The following is a 24,715-nucleotide window of genomic DNA, read 5'->3' on the forward strand; positions in this document are numbered from 1 at the left end:
GAAGGCGGATCCTTTACCACTGGACCACCAGGGAAGCCCCTAAAGCATCTTAGTTTTAAGGTAGCTCTCACACAGCAAATGCGCAGTATAGGAAATGACAGCTTAAAAATGCTTAATGAATGAAGGACTATATGTATATGCATTTATACGTATACATATACACACACATATAGATAATCATCACTTTATCCCTGTATTAGTCCATTCAGTCTACTATAACAAAATGCCACAGACTGGGTGGCTTATAAACAACAAAAATTTATTTCTCACAGTTTTGGTAGCCAGAAGTCCAAGATCAGGGTGTCAGCATTGTCAGGCCCTCTTCCGGGTTTCTGACTGGCCACTTCTCACTACCTCCTCATATGGTGGAAGGGATTAGGGAGCTCTACGAGATCTTTTTCCTAAGGGCACTAACCCCAGTAATGAGCGTGGAACCCTGAAGACCTAATCACCTCTCAGAGGCCTCACCTCCTAAGACCATCACATTGCACATTAAGATTTCAACTTATGAATCTGGGCGGACACATTCAGACCATAGCAATCTCCCTGCCATACTTCTACTAATCCATAAAGGGTCAGATTAAAACAGTACCTCCTCATGCTTACTCGTTTTCATTTTTCTTTCTCTCTCTCACTAGACTGTGAGTTACTCAAGAATATGGATCATGTCTTGGTGATCCTTGAATCCCAAGAATCTAACAAAGAACCTGGGACATAACAGGTTTACTAATAAATGTTTATGATCTTAAATAATGATACTGAAAGGAGAGAAAAATCTTGTTCTTATTGCAAGGAGCAATTGTTCTCAGTATTAAAGAAAGGGATTGACCCATCATCTTTATTTGGTGCAACAAATCTAAAAGATTTTAAACTACAGCAAAAGAAGTAACAGATGGATTGGGGAGATTTCCTAACCCTGACACCAAAATTTCATTTTCAACCTTAGGCCCTTTAACTCCTAGAGGAAAACATAGGCAATACACTCTCTGACATAAATCACAGCAATATCTTTTTCGATCCACCTCCCAGAATAATGGAAATAAAAACAAAAATAAACAAATGGGACCTAATTAAACTCAAAAGCTTTTGCACAGCAAAGGAAATCATAAACAAAATGAAAAGACACCCCACAGATTGGGAGAAAATATTTGCAAATGATGTGACCAACAAGGGATTAGTCTCCAAAATTTACAAACAGCTCATGAGGCTTAATACCATCAAAACAAACAACCCAATCAAATAATGGGCAGAAGACCTAAATAGACATTTCTCCAAAGAAGACATACAGATGGCCAAGAGGCACATGAAAAGATGTTAAACATCGCTGATTATCAGAGAAATGCAAATCAAAACTACAATGAGATATCACCTCACACCAGTCAAAATGGCTATTATCAAAAAATCCATACACAATAAATGCTGGAGAGGGTACGGAGAGAAGGGAACCCTTATACACTGTTGGTGGGAATGTAAATTGGTACAGCCACTATGGAGAACAGTATGGAAGTTCCTTAAAAAGCTAAAAATAGAGCTACCATATGACCCTGCAATCCCACTCCTGGGCATATATCCAGAGAAAAGCATGGCCCGAAAGGATACATGCACCCCAATGTTCATTGCAGCACTGTTTACAATAGCCAAGATATGGAAGCAACCTAAATGTCCTTCAACAGAGGAATGTATAAAGATGTGGTATATATATATACAATGGAATATTACTCAGCCCTTAAAAAGAATGAAATAATGTCATTTGCAGCAACATGGATGGACCAAGAGACTGTCATACTGAGTGAAGTAAGTCAGACAGAAAAAGACAAATACTGTATGATGTGGAATCTAAAAAGAAATGATACAAATGAACCTATTTACAAAACAGAAACAGACTCACAGACTTAGAGAATGAACTTATGGTTACCAGGGGGAAAAGATAAGGGGAAGGGATAGTCAGGAAGTTTGGGATCGACATGTACACACTACTATATTTAAAATGGATAACCAACAAGGACCTACTGTACAGCACAGGGAACTCTGCTCAATGTTATATGGCAGCCTGGATGGGAGGAGAGTTTGGGGGAGAATGGATACATGCATATGTATGGCGGAGTCCCTTTGCTGTGCACCTGAAACTATCACAACATTGTTAATCGGCTATACTCCAATATAAAATAAAAAGTTAGCTGACCCGGAATCGCTGGGGAGGGGTGGCGGAGGCGCGGGCTGCTGGCGCCATGGTCTTCCTCACGGCGCAGCTCTGGCTGCGGAACCGCATCACCGACCGCTACTGGAGGGTCCAGGAGGTGCTGAAGCACGCGCGGCACTTCCGGGGGAGGAAGAATCGGTGCTGCCGGCTGGCCGTCAGGGCTGTGACGCGAGCGTTCGTGCAGTGCACCCGAGCCCGCAGGCTGAAGAAGAGGAACCTGTGGACGCTCTGGATCAGTCGAGTTACAGCTGCTTCCCAGGAACACGGCCTCAAGTACCCAGCATTCATCCTCAACTTGATTAAGTGCCAGGTGGAGCTCAACAGGAAAGTACTTGCAGATCTAGCCATCTACAAACCAAAGACTTTTAAATCTTTGGCTGCTTTGGCCAAAAGGAGGCGACAGGAAGGATTTGCTGCTGCCTTGGGGGATGGGAAGAAGCCCAAAGGCATTCTTTCCAGGGTGGCACAGCACCTCTGAGGGGGATGCTGACACCCACTGACTGCCCTTTGAGGCTGAGCATCTTAGGAAGTTTTTTTCTTCCCCCATGTAATGATTATACTAAAATAGGGACTAAGAGCTATTTGTCAACAATGAGTAAGTTTGACTTGCATTTGTGTTAATTTACATTTCAGTAACAGGCCTGAGAGAAAAGGCCTTATCTTGCCTCTTTTGGCACAGGTTCAGAAATCTCACATGGATTGTGTGAATAAAATTTGTGTGGAACGCAAAAAAAAAAAAAGTTAAATAAATAAATAGGTCAATCAAAGCAAGACATCTCAGTCAAAGCAAGCCTACTCCTCCCATTGGGGGAGGGGAGGGGGAGGGAGGAGGTAGCTCTTATTTTTCATTTTATTTAGTTATTTGTAATAAATAAATAGGTTGCGGTTTCCTCCCATAGTTTAGAGCAATTTAACTTTACTTTAAAAACTAATAAGCACTTCCTTGTAGTAACAGGATTTTTTTTTTCCACCAAAGTAAAAGTGGAGAATTTCCCTGGCATCTATTTCAAAACCACAGCTCATCATAAACAGAGCAACAAAAGATCAAGTCTGCAGTCTTGGCAGTAATGGAACAATCTTTACATCAGGTACAGATCTCAAGTTAACAGTAGAGCAAAGATTCACCTACAACTCCTATAGTCCATCATTTGCCTGCAAATATGAAGCAGTAACACAATAGGTATCAACTCAGTGACACAGCAGTTTTACTGGTCTAAATGCTTTGAAATTAAACTCTTACAATAAAGCCAGCCTGACTAGGAAAAAAAAGACAAAGTTAAAATCAGATGGAGCCTACTCATCCTTATCTCATACACTTTTAACTGAACTTTCTTTTTTTTTACCAGTCATCCGTAGAGAATTAATTCAAGGGTCATTTTTCCTCAGGAAGCTTCACTGATATCCTAAGCTATGTTAAGGATGCCTTCTCCATGTTCATACAGAACACTAAAATGTGTCTCTATTTTACAATGCGCCATGAGATTCTCAAAGGCAAGGACTGTTTCAAGCCATCACTGCATCTCCAGAACCTAGCAGAAGGCCTAGGTCAGAACACATCCTCAACAAAAGTTTGTTGAGCTAAACTGATAAAGGACTCCAGGTCAAAAACGGTAAAGTAAAAGCAAATATTTTGACAACATTTGCTAAATTTATATTCTGAGCTTATACAAATAGGCCCAGTCATAATAGATACAGAAGCATAGTACATACTATACATGCATAGTTGTAGCTAAGTACATAAGATGGAAATACCTCCTGTAATGTTCTTAAAAATGTATACAATTTTTTCTTTACTGACCTTTTTACCTCTAGTTCTTAATCTATTTTGAGCCTCTGATAATCTGAAAGACATTATGAACCTTCTCTCTAGAGACATAATATTTTGCATACAGGAATTCAGGGAAGTGCTAAAACCTGCTCATAAACCCAGAAAAAGAACTCCTGCCCTAGTCTGTCTCCCTTCTCTCAGGCTACCATGAGAACATTCGTTTTCTCCTGAAATCTTCTAAGAGCTCCACATTTATTTTCTTATCCTTTAGATGTATTCTTTTGGATAAAAACACACAGATGTTAGGATAAGTATAGGTCTTTTAGTCAATTAAAAACATCTACAGTTTGTATTCTACGGTTTATTCTTTTTCTATTAAATAGTAACTCTAATAGAAAGCTTTGTTCATATTTATACAATAATTTATATTAAAGTTCAAAACCACGGCATTTGTAAGAAAGTCAATGCATTAAATTAATAGTTTTAAGAAAAGAAGAAGCCCATGTTAATGCCTATAAAAACTGATAAAGTGTCCTGGAAAACAGGAAAAGCCATTTCTTATATTACTGGAACTGGAGGAATATATTAGAAACATGAATACAAAAGTTATAAATCATTTTTCTCCTATAAATCTAATTTCAAATGCAGCTAACTGGTTTTTGTTTGTTGCTTTTTTTTCTTTTTTTAATAAAACAGATAATTCCTGATTTGGAGATAAATTTTAACCAATGAATAATTCAGGTCAAAGGAATTAAAGTTTAAATGAGATTTGCTAAAGCACACTCTAGAAGCATAATCTGAATAATCTGGAGTACCAGTGAGGACTGATAATAAACAATAAATAAAAGCTCCTTGCAGCTCAAATTTACATTAATCTGTACTTTTGTAAAAATTAGAGTTATTGAACTCTGTTTGGTGGAAAAGGACTCTTAGACTCACTACGTGCTAATACATCGCAGTAACAAAGAACTCAAAAAACATTAAGTAGTTTAACACAGTGATATAATTTCCTTTCTCTTAGAGACACCACAAAACTGTGGATGCTTAACAGAACATGGCAATAAAATGGATCAGTACCTATAAGAAGACTATTCTAAAGAGTGATGGTTAAAGACGGTGGGCTGAAAACACACATTAGCTTCCACTCCCTACTCAAAGTGATAATAAAGTGAATTTTTAAAAAAATCAATCCCATAAGGATAAAGAGAATAAAAGAGAAGAAAACAACAATTTTAGGAATTAGAAAGTATATGAATAAATAACTGAATTAACAAACCTAAGGAAGGATTTCCCTGGTGGCGCAGTGGTTAAGAATCCGCCTGCCAATGCAGGGGACACGGGTTCGAGCCCTGGACCGGGAAGATCCCACATGCCGTGGAGCAACTAAGCCTGTGTGCCACAACTACTGAAGCCCGCAAGCCTAGAGCCTGTGTTCCACAACAAGAGAAGCCACAGCAATGAGAAGCCTACGCAGTGCAATGAAGAGTATCCCCCAATCTCTGCAACTAGAGAAAGCCTGCGCACAGCAACGAAGACCCAATGCAGCCAAAAATAAATTAATTAATTAATTTTTAAAAACCCACACATATCTAAGGAAACTTAACCCTAAACTTGGAAGCAACCCAATTTATACAACAGATCCCATATAAGATTCAGGAATCAGTACAAGTAGGATACTCTGGAAGTAGGAGTGAAGATGGAACAAGACTTCCACAGTCTGTTTAAGGAGTTACACACCCAGACCCCCTCTGCAATCTACACAGTAGGCTTCTGTACTACCTCCCATCCTAAGAAAAGACTAGAAGCTAAAGGTTTATTCTATGAAGAGGGCAAAACAGAGAGGGTGTCTGCCTTGGCAGATACAGTCACAGGCACAGTTGCGGGCAGATGTACCATATTTAACACTGGGTGATTAGATGAGTTTAAAAAAATCAATGTTGAGACCCCTAGCCTTTTCCCCCAGCAGGATCCCCAGAACCTTGCAGTCGGGATAATAATCTCCAAGCGAAGACCAATTGTGCTTTTTTTTTTTAGCAAATCTGACCACACCACATAAAGACCTAGAAAGTACTTTATCCTAGGGGTTCTTCAAGGTAACAGCCTAGCCGTATCACCCTTCAGCAAATCCCACAGTTGACATGCCCACCACACACATGCACAGAGTTCCAATTCACTTTTCAGTTGTCCTACTTGTAAATAAAAGCAGAAAGCAAAAGGGTTACCAGGTCTTGAGGGAAGCCTCTAATGTGAAACAAGACATCAAAATAGACAGAAAAAAGCAACTAAAAGGATAAACAATGGCAAAGAATAAAAATGCCCCCCTAAAATTAATATACTCAGTGATAGGAAAAAAATATTGCTTCATGAAATGAGAAAGGAATACTATATATAAAAAAGAAAAGAAGACCCTTGAAATTTTTTTAAATGGTAGCAGAAATGAAAACCATAATAGAAAGAATAGAATATAAAACTGAAGTAATCTCTCGGAACGCAAAGCATAAAAAACAAAGAAAGAGATGTAAGAGAAAAATATCAAGGATCTGTCCAGGAGGCCCAGTATCCAAGTAATAAGAATTCCAGAAATGTATAACAGAAAAACAAGGAAATATTTTATCAAGAAAATACTTTATCAAGGAAATAAACCAGGAAATTTTCCCAGAATTGAAAATGCCTTTTCATTTATTTATTTTTAAATTCTTCTCAAGTCCTTCCTTCCTACCTCCCTACCTCCCCCCTCCCTCCCTCCCCCACTCCCTCCCTCCCTCCCTCCCCCTCCCTCCTTCCCTCCCCCTCCCTCCCCCTCTCTCCCTCCCTCTCTCCCTCTCTCTTTCTTTCTTAGCTTTAGCATGCATGTGGGATCTACTTCCCTGACCTGGGATGGAACCCGGGCCCCCTGCATTGGGAGTGCAGAGTCTTAACCACTGCACCACCAGGGAAGTCCCCAAAATGCCTTTTTTAGACTGAAAGAGAGACCACCAACTCAGTGGATGAAAATAGACCCACAACCAAAGATGCAATTACGAAATCTCAGAAAAAAGAGAACTTAAAATTGTCCAGAGGAAAAAACAAGTTTCATACAAAGTATCAGAAATCAGAAAGGCATCTGGACTTCTCAATAACAAGTAGAACACCTCATCCATATAAATTAAAATTAAAATTCTGTGGGAAAATTTACAGCCTAGAACTTGATACATTGACATAACATCAAGCAAGTATGAAGGTAGAATATATTTCTAGACACATGAGGTCTCAAAATATTAACATTCCACTTACTGTTTTTAGTTAGCTTTTAGACAGTATGCCCCAAATAAGGGAGTAAACCAAGAGACAGGATGTGAGACCCAAGAAAAGAAGAAATCCAACCAAAAACCATGCAAAGGGAATCCCCAGAATGAAGGTGAAGGTAGATTCCAAAAATAACAGCTACACAACAAGATTAAGAAGATAAAGTGAGAGAATCTGAATGTATTCGAAGGTTAACTGAGGGAATGTTTGGGGATTAAAAAAAGTATTGACTACACAGAAAATAAAACAAAAAATTTCCAGAAACACATAAAGTTGTTCAGGAAAGGAAAAATAAAATTACAGTACATATACTTGGCTCAACTGTCAACAGTGTTTATATAGTATTAACTGCTATACTGAGAAGCAAGCAGGATGGGATGTGTGTGTGTATATATATATATGGTATGGGAGGGGGTGATAGTCTCTTCTTCCATAATAAGAATTCAATAATTAATGCCTAGAAATGAAAAAATCAATATGTAACAAGATAAACTAGTTAGAGATAAGAAATTAAAAATCAGGTAAAAGAGCTCAAATGGCTGTAACTAGAAGCAAGAAAAGACAGATTGTTTTTATGACAAGCTTTATAAAACTATTTGACTCTAAATCATGTACATGTATAATACTGACAAAAATTAAAACTAAAACTTAAAAAGTTTGAAAGCTTAATAAAAAAGTTTGAATGTTTACCAAAACATGGCAATAAAATTGGGTTATTTACAGAAATGTTAATGAACTGCTCTATCTTTAAAATCTAAACATACTGTGCAATATATTTCTGACCCCAGTATTATTTACAGTATACTATGGATAAGTAAGCCAAAATCACCTATATATATGCAGACTTGTCCTAATGGTTTATTAGCTGGTGGCTGCTATTGCTATCATCCTTAGCTCTATTATCAAAATTGTTTCAAAAACATACATTCACCTTAGAAACTTGCCAGATTCAATCAGTTTGATATACCAATGGTCCCTGAGGAAACCAAAAGCCATCAGTTAAATACACATCAAGTTGAAATTTGTAAAAGTAGCATGCAGCACAGGGTAGTGGGAAAACACCGATGCTGACTGGACCTAGGGCCCTGGAATCACAGAGTACCTCTACTACTTGAGAGACCTTGACCTGATTACTTAGCCTCTCTGGAGACTTATCTGCCTCATCTGAAAATGAAGAAAGCATTATGCTGCAGAGTTGTTTCAAGGATTAGAAACCAGTAAGTAAAATACTACTGCAATGCCTGGCACAAGGCTCAATAAAAGCCATCTACCGTTATTATTTAACTTGAGCATTATCTACCTCATAAGGAATAGGAGAAACCTTGATTTTACTGTTGCGTACTGTAGGCTGGAATCCCTAATTTGCCTTGTATTAGCTGGGTGACTTTGGGTAAGTTACTTAATCGCTCTGATTGCAAAAAAGAGAAATCATATCACCTACCATGTGGGATGGTTCTGAAAACCAAATGGTATGTATAGAAATACAGAGAATAAGCTGGTGCACAATCAGTGCTCAATAATTGATACCAGTTAAATATATCTGTACCATCTCTTTATCCTTTATCCTTCATAGTGAAGGTCCATCATAGACATAAGCTTTGTTATAGCTACACACTGTCCGGGCCTCTCACTGCTGTGGCCTCTCCCGTTGCGGAGCACAGGCCCCGGACGCGCAGGCTCAGCGGTCATGGCTCATGGGCCCAGCCGCTCCGCGGCACGTGGGATCCTCCCAGATGGAGGCACGAATCCGTGTCCCCTGCATCGGCAGGTGGACTCTCAACCACTGCGCCACCAGCAAAGCCCCACACTGTCCTTTTTTAATAAGCAATTGTAGAAAGTGTGAAGTCATGTAATGTCAAAAAATACAACTAAAATAGTAAGACACTTGGAATTCTTGGTATAATCAAGATTAGTCTCATTAGAATTTGTTTATATAACTAAGTGTAGCCTTGGAAAATCACAAGATCCCAGAGTCTCAACTGGTTCATCTAAAAATAAGAGGTTGGAACAAAATCTTCTCTATTCCTAAAAATCACTAAATGTAAATTATTTCTCCAGAGATTTAATCTCATTCTTACCAATCCCACAAGCCACCATAAATCTTTTCAAACACCATAAGGAAGAAACACTGAATGTTGTCAAATATAAAACTGTCTTTTTTAGAAATAAGAAAACAAGGCACAAAAGTACGATTTTACCCAACTTACACACTCCAGATCACAAGAATAACTGAATTCTTCTATAAAGGAACTGAGGGAAAATATTTCTTTTAATCAAGATTGTTTCATTCTCCCTTTCTGTTCAGAAGCAAGGATTTCCGTATTTCAGACCACCAATGGTTTAAGCATGAGCTTATGGTGCCCAAGCACAGGACAAATCATGATGCTTCTAAAGGAAGGCTAAAAACAAGAACGGATGGTGGCTATCAGTGTGATGTCAAGAAAGTCCCTGTGAAAATAATACACAGATGCAGCCAAACCTGAGAATACATGGCAAAGAAAGGGCTGTATAAAACTCCAGGAAAGATACAAGTTAAAAAAAAAAAAAAGGCCCTTTAATCCTAATATAGTCAACTGTAAAAGAGACATTTCACATTATCTGAGATTCAGTAATGCTCCCCAGTACCTGGAAAGGGCTTCAACTGTGACTATTTAAAAGTAAGAGAGAATAACACAAATGAGTGAAAAACATAAAAGAGGAGAAAAAAGTAAAAAACGCATAAAACTAAATGAAAAAATCTTCCCCTCTTCTCTCCAGTTTCTTTTTGAACTAAGTGAAATGTAAATATCAGAACTGCCATAAAAAGAACAAATTCATTAAGGCTAGCAGGGTTCCTCACACACACAAGTATGCAAAGTATTTACTGATAAAGTAATAGTGTTCTGAGTTTTTATAACACATAACTTACCCATGCTTATTATAGTTTGACCTGTAAGTGCTCAAAAACAACAAGCATATCATAAAGGCATATTCTTCAGATTCATAAGCAATTAGACACTACTATTCACTCAAAGTTTGGGGAAAAGATTCTCCACTTTGAAATAATCCAGAAAGAAAACCCCTGGTGAAGCTCTCTATCAAACTCCATGAGAAAGACAATAAATGTGTTGAGAGTAACCAGTGAAAAGCAGTTTTACATCTACCTCCAGAATCTATAGGTCATTTTTACAGCTCCAGGTATGTCATCTGCCTCCCAAACATGTTTATCATTTGCATTAAATTATCAGTTTCCTATCCACATTAAAATATCAGAAAGATAACTTAGAAACAAAAAATCCGATTGGAGTTAAATACCTCATTTTGTAAAATCCACCTCTACAGATAATCTGTGCCTATCTTGAAGAAAAGTAATATTTTCCTAGCAAGTTATTAAAGAATTTTAAAATTATATTCTACAGTTACTTTTCATGACTATTAATTTTTAAATTTCACTTATTAAAAAATTACATTCTCAATTTTAACATAAAAGATATAATTTTCCCCTTTTAAATTAAAAGAGAAAAAAGGATGATAATAAAAGCAAACACCCTAACTATGCAATTAGAAATAAAGGGAACATACAACTCAACAACAAAAAATCAAACAACCCAATCAAAAATGGGCAGAAGACTCAAATAGACATTTCTCCAAAGAAGATATACAGATGGCCAACACACACATGAAAAGATGCCCAACATCGCTAATTATTAGAGAAATGCAAACCAAAACTACAATGAGATACCACCTCACACAGGTCAGAATGGCCCACATTAAAAAGTCTACAAATAGCAAATGGTGGAGAGGGTGTGGAGAAAAGAGAACCCTCCTACACAGTTGGTAAGAATATAAATTGGTGCAGCTTCTATGGAAAAGAGTACAGAGGTTCCTCAAAAAACTAAAAATAGACTTGCCATATGATCCAGCAATCCCACTCCTGGGCATATATTTGGAGAAAACTATAATTCGAAAAGATACATGTACCCTGATGTTCACTGCAGCACTATTTACAATAGCCAATACATGGAAACAACCTAAATGTCCATCAACAGATGAATGGACAAAGAAAATATGGGGTGTGTGTGTGTGTGTGTGTATACACACACACACACACACACACACACACACAATGGAATACTACTCAGCCATAGAAAAGAATGAAATAATGCCATTTGTAGCAACATGCCTGGACCCAGAGATTATCATACTAAGTGAAGTTAAGTCAGAAAGAGAAAGACAAATACAATATGATATCACTTGTATGTGGAATCTAAAATATGACACAAATGAACTTACTTACAAAACATAAACAGACTCACAGACATAGAAAACAAACTTATGCTTACCAAAGGGGGAAGCGGGTGGAGGAGTGATAAACTAAGGGTTTGGGATTAGCAGACACAAACTACTATATATAAAACAGATAAACAACAAGGTCCTACTGTATAGCACAGGGAACTATATTCAGTAACCTGTAATAAACCATAATGGAAAAGAATATGAAAAAGAATATATATATGTATAACTGAATCACTTTGCTGTATATCAGAAACTAACACAACACTGTAAATCAACTATACTTCAATTAAAAAAGAAAGGAAGAGGGACTTCCCTGGTGGTCCAGTGGTTAAGACTCCGTGCTTCCAATGCAGGGGGTGTGGGTTTGATCCCTGGTTTGGGAACTAAGATCCCACATGCTGCGTGGCGTGGCCAAAAAATTTACAAAAAAAAAAAAAAGAGAGAAGGAAGGAAAAGAGAGAAAGAGGACAGAAATTCTTTGGAAGAATCTTTACTATTAACCTGTTTACTTGGTTATATGTACAGACATATTTACATATATATGTATATATTTATATATATTTACACATATACATATATATTTATATATATATATTTGAAGCCCAAGAAGCTCTCACAATTATTATTCCTAGCTGTGCGATGCTGGTGGAGATGCAGGGATATGAGCACTCACGTTCACTGCTACTGGAACACAATTTACAGTGGCAGGTAGGGAATGTGCCTGGCATATATCGATTCTTGAAAAAAGGGTAAAACAACAAGGTCTCTACAAAATTGTAAAATAAAGATCCAATAAATAGGTGTTCCAAATCTTTCTGTGCTCAACAGCCACCTATTTCTAGCTCCCCAAAAGTCTCTGGAAGGGAAAAATTAGAGCAGAATGAAGGGAATCACTCATATCTCCTCCACCTACCACCATGTAAATACTTGAAAATGTCACTGACTTGTTAAAAAAAAATTTTTTTACTTCTAATTTATCTGTCCCCGCACCTCCCCACCCCATCCCCTTTGGTAAGCATAAGTTTGTTTTCTAAGTCTGTTGAGTCTATTTCTGTTTTGTAAATAATTCATTTGATCATTTTTTTAGATTCCACATGTGATACCATATAAAAAAAATTTTATTACCAAGTATGTAATATATAACAGGCACTATGCTAGATGGCAGAGATTTAAAAATAATTTTTGAAACTGCTGCATCTTCAAAGAGGTCACATACTCTGATGAGGAAGAAAGGCCTGAAAACTGACAAGTACAATATCTTTTTGATACGAGCTATAATAAGGACTATGGAGGTCACTGAAATGGTACTGAACAAATTGGGAAGGGGACAGAGGTCAGGGAAAAAGAGTTGGCTCCTGAACTAAAGAAATGGAGGTGGGATGGAGAAGGGCTCCAGCCAGAACAACAGGATCAGCACTTAAAAAAGCAGGCAGAAGTGGGAAAAATGCATGTTGAAAGAAATGCAAATAAAATGGCTAAGCTCAGTGCAGGGAATACTTGGAAGGAAGGAGCAGATGAGGCTGGAGTGTTAGCAAACACCATTATCATGCGGGCTCTCTATGCCTTGGGACTCTGCCAATCACTTCCAGCCCATTCTAATCCCTACCTGAGAAGCCCAAGTAAATTGCAGGAAGAAAGTGGGCCAAAGGATTCCAGCTGCCTCCTTTCCCTATCAAAAAACAAGATGCTGGAGTGGAAATAGTGGCAACAGTGCAAAATTAAGCAGGGCAGGCCCCCAAATTCATCCAAATTCATATTTTAGGCCTCTGCCTAAAAATACAGAAGCACATATTTGCAAAATTTCTGCTGTTTTAAATACATGAATATACCAGACACGTAACTTTTATAAATACCGAATGCAACTATTTCACACCTACACCCAAAGAAGTTTGTATTCTCACTGGAATATCAATCATCTTTAACCTTCATTAGCCAGTGGATTTAAAACTAATGAGTTTACAACAATTTTATTGAAGAGTACATCCATGTAATATGCTGGTCTCCAATTTTAAGATTCTTGAGGACAGAGACCACATCTTATTTATTTCTGAATCCCTACCTTTCTCCACCTACCACCAGCACCTAATAACACTTTGCTTATACACAGGAGACTCCAATAAATATTTATTATATTATGCAGCAATACCATGCATTTGTTAACACAGCTAAACAACATTTGAATTCAGAAAGAGTTTACATACTGGGCTTGGGAATTTCATGAGCAAGGATACTAACAGTGTTTGCACAGGACCCTCTGGTTGTTGAAAACCTCCATATACATTCTCTCATTTAATTCTCGCAGTTACCCAACGGAATAGGCATTCCTTTCCTCCCAGTAAACAGAGGAAACAGAAGAAATTAAGTGATGTGCCCAAGGTCACATGGCTAGTGACAGACCAAAGACTCTGAAACCCAGGTGTCCTCACTCACAGGCCACTGTTCTTTCCATGACAACCTTTAGTCTATCAAAAATATTTAAATATTGAGGACATATTTGCCAAGCAAGGTACCAACATGCTGGGAAATAAAACAGTGAACAAACCTTATGAAACTTACAGTCCAGGAAGAGGGAAAAGACCTTTAATAATAATTATAAATAATTACAAGTGTGCAAAGACGACCAGAGAACCTAACCTTGAGGGCTGTTAAAGAAAATTTTTTTAAAAATTCACTGACATTTGTTAAAGATGGTAAGGCAGATTTTATTCAGGAACAATGAGGTAGGTATAGGGACTACTGCAATGGGATTTTACAGTATGGGAGAGAGACGGAGTTCAACTCCAAATACAGCATGGGCAAGAGGGAATGTATAACGAAGAAGCAGGGTGCGGGGGTGAGTGGATAGAAAAATTACTAAGAGGAAATATCAGGGGGAAAAGGGGACGGGGCGGGGGGTGTTGTGTTTCTGGTTAAACTGACCTAACAGGATTCTTTTTTTTTCAATAAATTTATTTATTTATTTATCTTTGGCTGTGTTGGGTCGTCATTGCTGTGCGTGGGCTTTCTCTAGTTGCGGCAAGCGGGGGCTACTCTTCGTTGCGGTGCGTGGGCTTCTCATTGCGGTGGCTTCTCTTGTTGCCAAGCACAGGCTCTAGGCGCACAGGCTTCAGTAGTTGTGGCACGTGGGCTCAGTAGTTGTGGCTTGCGGGCTCTAGAGCGCAGGCTCAGCAGTTGCGGTGCACAGGCTTAGTTGCTCCGCGGCATGTGGGATCTTCCAGGACCAGGGCTCAAACCCGTGTCCCCTGCATTGGCAGGCAGATTCTTAACCACTGCGCCACCAGGGAAGCCCCTGACCTAACAGGATTCTTGCTGAAGACAGGCAGGGGTGATCCATACATCACCTGAGGGATGGTGGTGGAGGAGGAAGCTGATCAGATGTTGATGGTGGTAGGGGATTGTGGTTAACCTGACTAGCAGGGTTCTTGCTAAAACTAGACTTTACAAGGAAGTGCACAGACGGATCTATTAGAAAGTTCAAGACCTGACCAAAGTTTGGTCAGGCAAAGAATCTTTGTCAGGGCCTCACAGAGTCTCTCAAAGACAGAGGTAGTATTATACTGAATCCCAAGGATTTTTTTTTCTCCTTTACCTTACTTTGAATTACTTAACTCAATGCACAGGCATCCATCGACTTACTATTGTCTAAAGCTTCTAAAACTTGAAGGTGCTCTTTAAAGTAAGGGATCTTATTAAAATGCATTCTATTTCAAGGATTGCAGTCTGAAATCTTGCATTTCTAACATGCTCCTAAGTGACGCCAAAGCTCCTCACTTTAAGTGTCTAAAGTAGACTTCTCAAGGGTTATAGTTATGGGAGTTCCCTCATGACCTAGTGGTTAGGATTCTATGCTTTCACTGCCATGGCCAGGGTTCAATGCCTGGTCGGGGAACTGAGATCCCACAAGCCATGCAGTGTGGTCAAAAAGAATCCAGAAATAAACATATTTTAAATTTTTTTTAAAAAAGAGTTATAGTTATGCATAGTTATGATCTCTTCAGTCCTGGGGGTGGCCTTCTGTCACCAGAGGGTCAAGAGTAGCCTTTAGTCCCAACGGTGCTAAATAAAATGACAGTGATACTTTCTTAATACTGAATGACAAAAAAAAAAAGGTAAAGATATCTCTAGAACCTACAGTTATCACGTGACAATACATTCCCAACAGCTTATAAACATGCTACCATTTGAGCAAAAGCTAAAATTTTTCCCCGTTTTTATTTATTTATTTATAACATCTTTATTGGAATATAATTGCTTTAAAATGTTCTTAGTTTCTGCTGTATAACAAACTGAATCAGCTATACGTATACATATATCCCCATATCCCCTCCCTCTTGGGTCTCCCTCCCACTCTCCCTATCCCATCCCTCTGGTGGTCACAAAGCACCGAGCTGATCTCCCTGTGCTATGCAGCTGCTCCTCACTAGCTATCTATTTTACATTTGGTAGTGTATGTATGTCCATGCCACTCTCTCACTTCGTCCCAGCTTACCCTTCCCCCTCCCTGTGTCCTCAAGTCCATTCTCTACATCTGCGTCTTTATTCCTGTCCTGCCCCTAGGTTCATCAGTACTATTTTTTTTTTTTAGATCCCATACATATGTGTCAGCATGTGGTATTTGTTTTTCTCTTTCTGACTTACTTCACTCTGTATGACACACTCTAGGTCCATCCACCTCACTACAAATAACTCAATTTCATTCCCTTTTATGGCTGAGTAATATTCCATTGTATACATGTGCCACATCTTCTTTATCCATTCATCTGTTGATGGACACTTGGGTTGCTTCCATGTCCTGGCTATTGTAAATAGAGCTGCAATGAACATTCTGGTACATGACTCTTTTTGAATTATGGTTTTCTCAGGGTACATGCCCAGTAGTGGGATTGCTGGGTCATATGGTAGTTCTATTTGTAGTTTTTTAAGGAACCTCCATACTGTTCTCCATAGTGGCTGTATCAATTTACATTCCCACCAACAGTGCAAGAGTGTTCCCTTTTCTCCACACCCTCTCCAGCATTTATTGTTTGTAGATTTTTGATGATGGCCATTCTGACTGGTGTGAGGTGATAACTCCTTGTAGTTTTGATTTGCATTTCTCTAATGATTAGTGATGTTGAGCATCTTTCATGTGTTTGTTGGCAATCTGCATATCTTCTTTGGAGGAATGTCTATTTAGGTCTTCTGCCCATTTTTGGATTGGGTTGTTTGTTTTTTTGTTATTGAGCTGCATGAACTGCTTGTAAATTTTGGAGATTAATCCTTTGTCAGTTGCTTCATTTGCAAATATTTTCTCCCATTCTGAGGGTTATCTTTTCATCTTGTTTATGGTTTCCTTTGCTGTGCAAAAGCTTTTAAGTTTCATAAGGTCCCATTTGCTTATTTTTGTTTTTATTTCCATTTCTCTAGCAGGTGGGTCAAAAAAGGATCTTGCTGTGATTTGTGTCACAGAGTGTTCTGCCTATGTTTTCCTCTAAGCGTTTTATAGTGTCTGGCCTTACATTCAGGTCTTTAATCCATTTTGAGTTTATTTTTGTGCATGGTGTTAGGAAGGGTTCTAATTTAATTCTTTTACATGCAGCTGTCAAGTGTTCCCAGAACCACTTACTGAAGAGGCTGTCTTTTCTCCATTGTATATTCTTACCTCCTTTATCAAAGATAAGGTGACCAGGGCTTCCCTGGTGGCACAGTGTTTGAGAGTCTGCCTGCCAATGCAGGGGACGCGGGTTCGTGCCCCAGTCCGGGAAGATCCCACATGCCACGGAGCGGCTGGGCCCATGAGCCATGGCCACTGAGCCTGCGCTTCCAGAGCCTGTGCTCCGCAACGGGAGAGGCCACAACAGTGAGAGGCCTGCGTACCACAAAAAAAAAAAAAATAATAAGGTGACCATATGTCCATGGGTTTATCTCTGGGCTTTCTACCCTGTTCCACTGATCTATATGTCTGTTTTTGTGCCAGTACCATACTGTATTGATTACTGTAGCTTTGTAGTATAGTCTGAAGTCAGGGAGCCTGATTCCTCCAGCTCCATTTTTCTTTCTCAAGATTGGCAAAAGCTAAAATTAATACAGCTCAATTGAGGAACATTTTGGTTCCCAAATGTCTAGCCACTTAGAATTGTACTTTTTGGTATAGTTTGGCTCTAACTACAATCTGAAAAAAAATTTTTTTTATTTCAGTTCTTGATAACTTGCCATTTCCCAAATTAAAAATTGACAAGGTTAACAAAGGACTGATTAAAAGCTTGAACGTTCTGACAAATAAGACCCCTTTGGGAGTTCTTAACAATAGAGAGGAAACACAAGCATCAGTCCTCAAAACAATGCTGTGTTCTGGTTAAGTCTTCAGTTTTGACAAATCGGTGTTATTCACTGACTCAAAAGTACAATTTCTAAGAGTTGAAAATAAGAGAACCAGTTGAACATTTGGCAGGGTGTGGGGAAGGGTTAGGGAGAACGGAACCAGGCATACGTGAGTACAACCTATAACCAACAGGGAGTTTTTGAACAAAGAGCTATTTCATTAGTTAAATTTAATGCTACAGGGCACCAGCAAACAAACAGATTCTCTAAAGAGAAGGTCATGCTGCTGCCCATCTGTGTGGAACATGATCTGGGCATCGAGATACCAGAAAAGTTGCCATAAAAGACTTTTACCCCTACTGTTTCCACTTTATTCTATGTTTATACTGAATACTAAGAAATTATTTAAGTTAAACCATTAACTATTTCTACAAAGAAACACACAAAAATTAACACCCAATACTATAACTACTGAACTATTCTCATCAAATTTCAATTTGATAACAACAAGAGAACTTAGGGGAAAAAATAAAACAATAGTAGCAATAAAATAAGATTCAGTCTTTCCATTACAAATATTAATAAGGCTGCTTGACTATGAGGTACTTAGATTATCCAAATAATGTTTGTTTACCTTCAAGCTTCTAAGTTCTAACTTCAGAAAATCAAAGTAGCACCAATACATATGATAATAAACCTACAGAAATTGGCTATGATTTAGTAATCAGAAATGATGACTATGTTTATAAAAAATAATAACAGCTACAAGCAACCATCACACTGTTGAGATATTGACCATGAACTAGATATCACTGCTGCACATTGAGCTAGGCCTTTTACGTTCAGGATATCTAATCCTCCCAACATCTCTGAGGTATTGGTCCTAAACACAGGATTCATGGGGGAAAAAATTAGATTACTATCACACTCATACCACACATAGTGGAGTCTCAGACTACTTTCATCGTTAATATGGCCGAAGGAGGGGTCCACACATGCTCAGGAGAGGAGTAATGGTAGCTGGATGACAGCTGGAGGCCAAGCCACATGGAAGGTGGCCAGGCAGAGTTAGAAGAATAGCTATATTTACAGAGGTCTGAACAAATAAGTATATTGAGGATAATGGGAGCAAGGTTTCTCACTGACAAAGGAGAAAGTGAAAAACACATAAAGGGATAAGACTAGGATGAACCCTGTGCCCAGAATTTCAGGAATTAGTGTGAACTCATTGGGTATATATGGATAGATAAAGAATAAAATATTTGGATGTAAATTTGTATGGGTATGTATTTTCTAGCATTGTCCAATGAGAGGGCCTGGGAGCAGCAAAACATATGTAGTAATAAGCACACCTATCACCTAAATTCTGGTTTCCAAATACTATTCATCACTGGCCAGAACCAAGGCCCTTAGAGAAATGGTCAGTTCCAGGACTGAGGCAGAGAAAGTATAAGATAAACCTGGGGGACTTCCCTGGTGACACAGTGGTTAAGAATCTGCCTGCCAATGCAGGGAACACGGGTTCGAGCCCTGGTCTGGGAAGATCTCACATGCTGTGGAGCAACTAAGCCCCTGCACCACAACTACTGAGCCTGTACTCTAGAGCCCGTGAGCCACAACTACTGAGCCTGTGATCCACAACCATTGAGCCTGTGTGCCACAACTACTGAAGCCCACGCGCCTAGAGCCCGTGCTCCACAACAAGAGAAGCTACCACATGAGAAGCCTGTGCACCGCAACGAAGAGTAGCCCCTGCTCACTTTAACTAGAAAAAGCCCACACACAGCAACGAAGACCCAATGCAGCCAAAAATAAGTTAATTAAATAAATAAATTTAAAAAAAAAACGATAAACCTGGAATATCTGATTGTGCCGGAAAGTAACGGAGTACTCAGAGAAAGACAGGAACAAATCAAAGGGACACAGAAGCCAGTCTGAAGAGGACTCCAACTAGCTAAAACTGAGACAATTTGAGCACCAAAATAAATAATGATTACAGATTATAACTCATTAAATAAAATAGGAACCCATGAGTTCACACATACTAAAAAAATAAATAAATGGGAAGAATAAGTGATCCCTTACAGTAAAAATGTCAAATAATAAATGTAAAAGCAATGACAGAATATTGGCAAGCATCATAGTAGTAATATAGAGAAGAAATATCAATGAACACTCAAACTAGTAGGTGAAAATGGAAGGAGATAGTTACATAATCTCAAAATAGCGCCTGACAAAATATTAATCACAAAAAGAAAATATGTAATAACTTTATACTGGAGAATCTTTATAGACACTTTAATCAAAGGAATCACCTCCAACAATGGACAAACATACATTATGTGCACCTGATAAGATGCTGTAAGAAAAACATGTATCACACCTGTGATACTTGTGCCTCAAATGCACAACCAGGTCTCACCACAAGGAAACACCAGACAAACTCAAACTGAGAGATATTCTACAAAATGATTGGCCTGTAGTCCTCAAAGATATAAAAATCCTGAAAGTCAAGGAAAAACTAAGGTAATGTTTCAGTTTGAAGAAGGCAGCACACACAAAACTGGGTATGATACATGATTCCTGACTGGATCCTTTTGCTGAGGATGACATTATTGGAGCAACTGATGAAACTAAATGGGTTCTCTGGATAAGGAATATATGGGAGTTCTTTGTGCTATTCTTTGCAGCTTTTCTAAAAATTTGAAAATGTTTCAAAATAAAACTTAAAAATCACTTCTGCAAATGAACAGGTTTCACAGCTACACTTTAATTAAGCATGCTATAAAAGATGGCCTTAAGTTAGTTAATTGATACAAAACAAAAATGGAAGTTATGCCCCTGAAACTAATGTTATACATCAATTATATCTCAATCTTTTAAAAAATGGAATGTTGGAAGAAAGGAGAGTTTAAAACTTCTCTATAGACTTAACATTCCTAATAGGTACCATTTTTCTTGTATTTTTCAAGAAGTAACACAAGTATTCTGCTTCAATACCTCCTAGTCAAATATACATTTGAAGACAAGTACTACATGTGCTTTCATATATCAGAAACTCCAAAGATACAAAAACTCTTCAAGTACATCAAGGAAAAAACGTCGTTAATGGTAAAAGTAATCACATAGTAATTATTTTGCACTCTGTAATGTAAAACAAAAGCAATCCTGTATCAGATGGTAAGAGTAAACTAAGGACAGCCAAGTATTGATATTTGCAATTCCCAAAACTATAATTCTGAAAAGATGACCATACTTACTTCAACTCCCTCCCCCCCACCCCCGAAAAAGCATAACTTATTAAACTGGTTGGTCAGATAACAAAACTGCAAAGATAATACTTGGTCAACAGCCACTCAAAGTGATGCTGTAGAAGTATACTGACATAAAAAATTCACAAGTGAAAAACCTGGTCTATGGACAGTAGGGATCCATTTGTGTATTTTTACATATGTACAAACAAAAACGTGACAGAAAAGATTAGGAAGTGATATCACAAAATACAATAGTTATCTCTGAAGGTGTGATTATGAGAGATTTTTATTTTCTTCCTTTTCTTAAAAGTATTTTGTGATTACTCCAACATGTGTATTATTCTTTCTTTTTTTTTAAACATCTTTATTGGAGTATAATTGCTTTATATTGTTGTTAGTTGCCGTTGTATAACAAAGTGAATCAACTAGTATTATTCTTACACTAAAAATAAAAGTCAAAAATAATCTTAAAGTATTATTTAAATTTAAAGGTTTCTATTTTCTCTTCCACCATTATATTCCTGATGACCCTTAGAAAGCAGTCCTCACAGTATGAGATATTAATACCTGGTCATGAAAGACTTCTCTTAAAAACAAGGCCTATATGAATACCACCTTTTTATATAATTTTATCAATTAGATATAAGGTAATATGAGGTAGGTTCTCTGGATCTAGACTGCCAGGATTCAAATCCCAGCGACCCCACTGACTAGCTACATAATTTGAACAAATTATTTAACACCTCCTTGCCAGTTTCTTCATCTGTAAAAATGGGGTTCCTGCTAGTTATTAAATTGAGTTACTTATCTAAAGCATTTGGTGTCTGGCACATGGTAAGCACTTAGCAGGCTATTTTTATTATTAATTTCTTTTACAGGTGAGGATATTGAAGCACTAAAATCAGTTGAATCATCTGCCTGAAAACAAAGATGCTGGTATGGGGGGCGGGGTGGGGGGAGGTGTTTGGAGGAAAGAAGGAGGTAAGAGAGAAGAGAGAAGTAGAAGGAGACAGAGAGAGACACATATAAACACAGCTAAAACCCTGTGTCCCCTTTCCCAAATTGCTATTCTTCTGAAAACACAAATGGCAGCTGTCTAGCATAATGTTCAATAAATATTTCCTTCCTTTCCCAACCTCTTTGTTTCTTCCTATACAGAAACAGACCTGGTTTATATTCATTCTCATTCCTAAACCACCTTCCTACAAACTTCTGTTTTAAAGTTAACTATATTTGTTCTAACTCTGTTCCAACCAAGCAGTCGTACATTAGGAAATTACACCTTGGTTTTTTTCCTAGTTAAATGTTTCTGTGGAATTCCATGTCAGAAGAGACTTGCAATCTAAAAATGCTAGAAACATAGAGAACACTCTATATATTTTTTGAATGACTGTTAAGAACTCACTCTGATCCTAAATCTCCCTCAATTTTATATGCATAAAATGTCAGGAGAGGAAAAACCCTAAGTCAAGAGACCTGTGTTCCAATTCTACCCAGGCCAATAATTAGGCCAGTAACGTGAGGTTGGTGATTTTGCCACTTTAGCAAAAAAGAGAGGAGTGAGCTGTGTTACTGATAGACCCCATCTAGCTCCCAAATTCTACAGCCTCTTGAACAAACCTGAAAATGGAGAATTCACAGGCAATTTCATGCCCCCATGATGTTTCCTCTAACTGAAATCTCCCATTTCCCCTTACCCTTTTAGAGAACTCTTGTTATACCTTCCATTAACTATCCATCACTTCTTCCATGAAATCTGCCCCCTGCTCAAATAGAACACAATGCTCTGTATTCTTTGGACCCCTATGCTTGTATTGCGTCTATTACAGATGACTGTTTATACACTGTCTACCATTTCTAGAGTCTCACATCTTGCACAATGCCTAGCACACAGAAGGTACTATGGATGTGTTTAAAGATTTGAGTCTATAAAGTTAAATTAGGTTCCTGTGAAGTTTTTGTATGCACTATCTGGGAGTTTAGCTTAATCTGAAGACACACACAGGCCAATATGCAGCACAACCAAAGGTTTGTCCCAGTTAGAATCAAAGCAGTGCAAATTTATTCTGAACCAGTGCCTACACCAGTGCCTGCACAATGAATGACGTTTTTTATTTTGTTTTTGTTTTGTTTTGTTTTTTGCAGTACACGGGGCTCTCACTGTTGTGGCCTCTCCCGTTGCGGAGCACAGGCTCCGGACACGCAGGCTCAGCGGCCATGGCTCACGGGCCCAGCTGCTCCACGGCATGTGGGATCTTCCCGGACCGGGGCACGAACCTGTGTCCCCTGCATCGGCAGGCGGACTCTCAACCACTGCGCCACCAGGGAAGCCCTGAATGATGTTTTTTAAATCAATAATTCTTTTCTTCTATCTTAAAGCCCTCAAGAGTTATGAGTCATCAACTTCATAACCCTATCTCACATTGTCCTTATTTTTGCAGTTTCATCCACTTATAGCCGCTTTACAAATAAGCTTCCAAGAACTGGAGAGAAATATTTGTATTTAACTCCTAAACTGCAACTCTTATTTTCTCTGCTTATCTGTTGGTACAGAAATAATATTCAGGAAATTATACCATATAATAGATAATAACCAAAACTTTGTTCTTTCACTTCTGGTAATAATTATTTCTACTTACGAGGTGTTCACTTCAGATTTTAAACTATCAGTGGACAAAAATCAAAACCAAAAATATTAGATTAACTTTTTTGGACTGTCAAGCAGCACACGGGCAAAATATCTTGAGAATTTATTAACTGCTACGTGTGACCTGACTGAAAAATTGTGTTCCAAATAGTACAAACCCTCTAATGTGCTATCTACATTAGTTATGGCAAGATTCTTCTTATGCAGCTAATATGCTTCAGGATAATGAACTTATCCATTACATTTCTGTAATTATTACTGAGCCATGGAAAAGCAGGATACTATTGTATTTATATTCAGAAAATACCACCCAAACCTTCTCTATCCCCTAGTTTCAGCCAAATATGGTTCTTCCCTGCTTCAAACAATTTTAGCTATGAGTTCCAAGAGACACAGGCCCATCAGAAGCAGTCAAGGACATATCTACATTGCTATTTCAAAGACAGCTTTTAAATTCTTGAAGAAATAAAAAAACAGCAATGCAAAAAATACTCAAGATGAGAAGTTTCAAGTGGAAATGCTTGGCTATCTTGATTCAAACTAAAATAGGAAGAAGCAAAGACGTTTATGAAATCACTCAGTCCTCTCATCTAGTACTACCTATCTGACAAACTCAGAATCAACTTCTAGGATGAGCCTAAGAAAGAGGTTTCATAAGCTCAAATGTGTTAGGCAGGTTGACACAAGCCAGGCACCCCCTGTGCATATTAGAAATATTAGCAAGTCCACCTGCCGGTTAGCCTCTGTGATGGCTCAGTTTTGCTTAAACACCCTAAAAAGGATTAACATTCTAGATATAAGCTTGTGAAAATAAGGGTTAATTAAATTCTCAGGATTCAGGTGCCAATGTGATGACAAAAAATTATGGGAGGTGGGGAAAGAAGAAAATCTTTAAATGCTAATTTTCTCCACAACGGTAAAGGAGCATATGGGGTGGGTTTCAATCTCCGAGTTTTTATTAGCTTTCTAACCACAGATTAAACAGA

General features: G+C 38.2%; 2 protein-coding genes across 4 annotated transcripts in view; one reads left to right on the forward strand and one right to left on the reverse strand.

The window, feature by feature from the left end:
• The window catches only part of MOB1B (MOB kinase activator 1B), a 60,169-nt gene that overhangs the window by 34,271 nt on the left and 1,183 nt on the right, over positions 1 to 24,715 (reverse strand). The window lies entirely within an intron of this gene.
• LOC105748763 (39S ribosomal protein L20, mitochondrial-like) lies at positions 2,205 to 2,886 on the forward strand. Its single transcript, XM_033412494.2, has one exon. The coding sequence runs from the start codon at positions 2,229 to 2,231 to the stop codon at positions 2,676 to 2,678; it is 450 nt and encodes a 149-aa protein (XP_033268385.1). The 5' UTR covers positions 2,205 to 2,228; the 3' UTR covers positions 2,679 to 2,886.

The sequence above is a fragment of the Orcinus orca genome, chromosome 4 (assembly GCF_937001465.1).
Source record: "Orcinus orca chromosome 4, mOrcOrc1.1, whole genome shotgun sequence".
Lineage (NCBI taxonomy): Eukaryota > Metazoa > Chordata > Mammalia > Artiodactyla > Delphinidae > Orcinus > Orcinus orca.

What these genes read in the sequence shown, in the direction of transcription:
- LOC105748763 (XM_033412494.2), top strand. Translation starts at nt 2,229, where the DNA reads ATGGTCTTCCTCACGGCGCAGCTCTGGCTGCGGAACCGCATCACCGAC.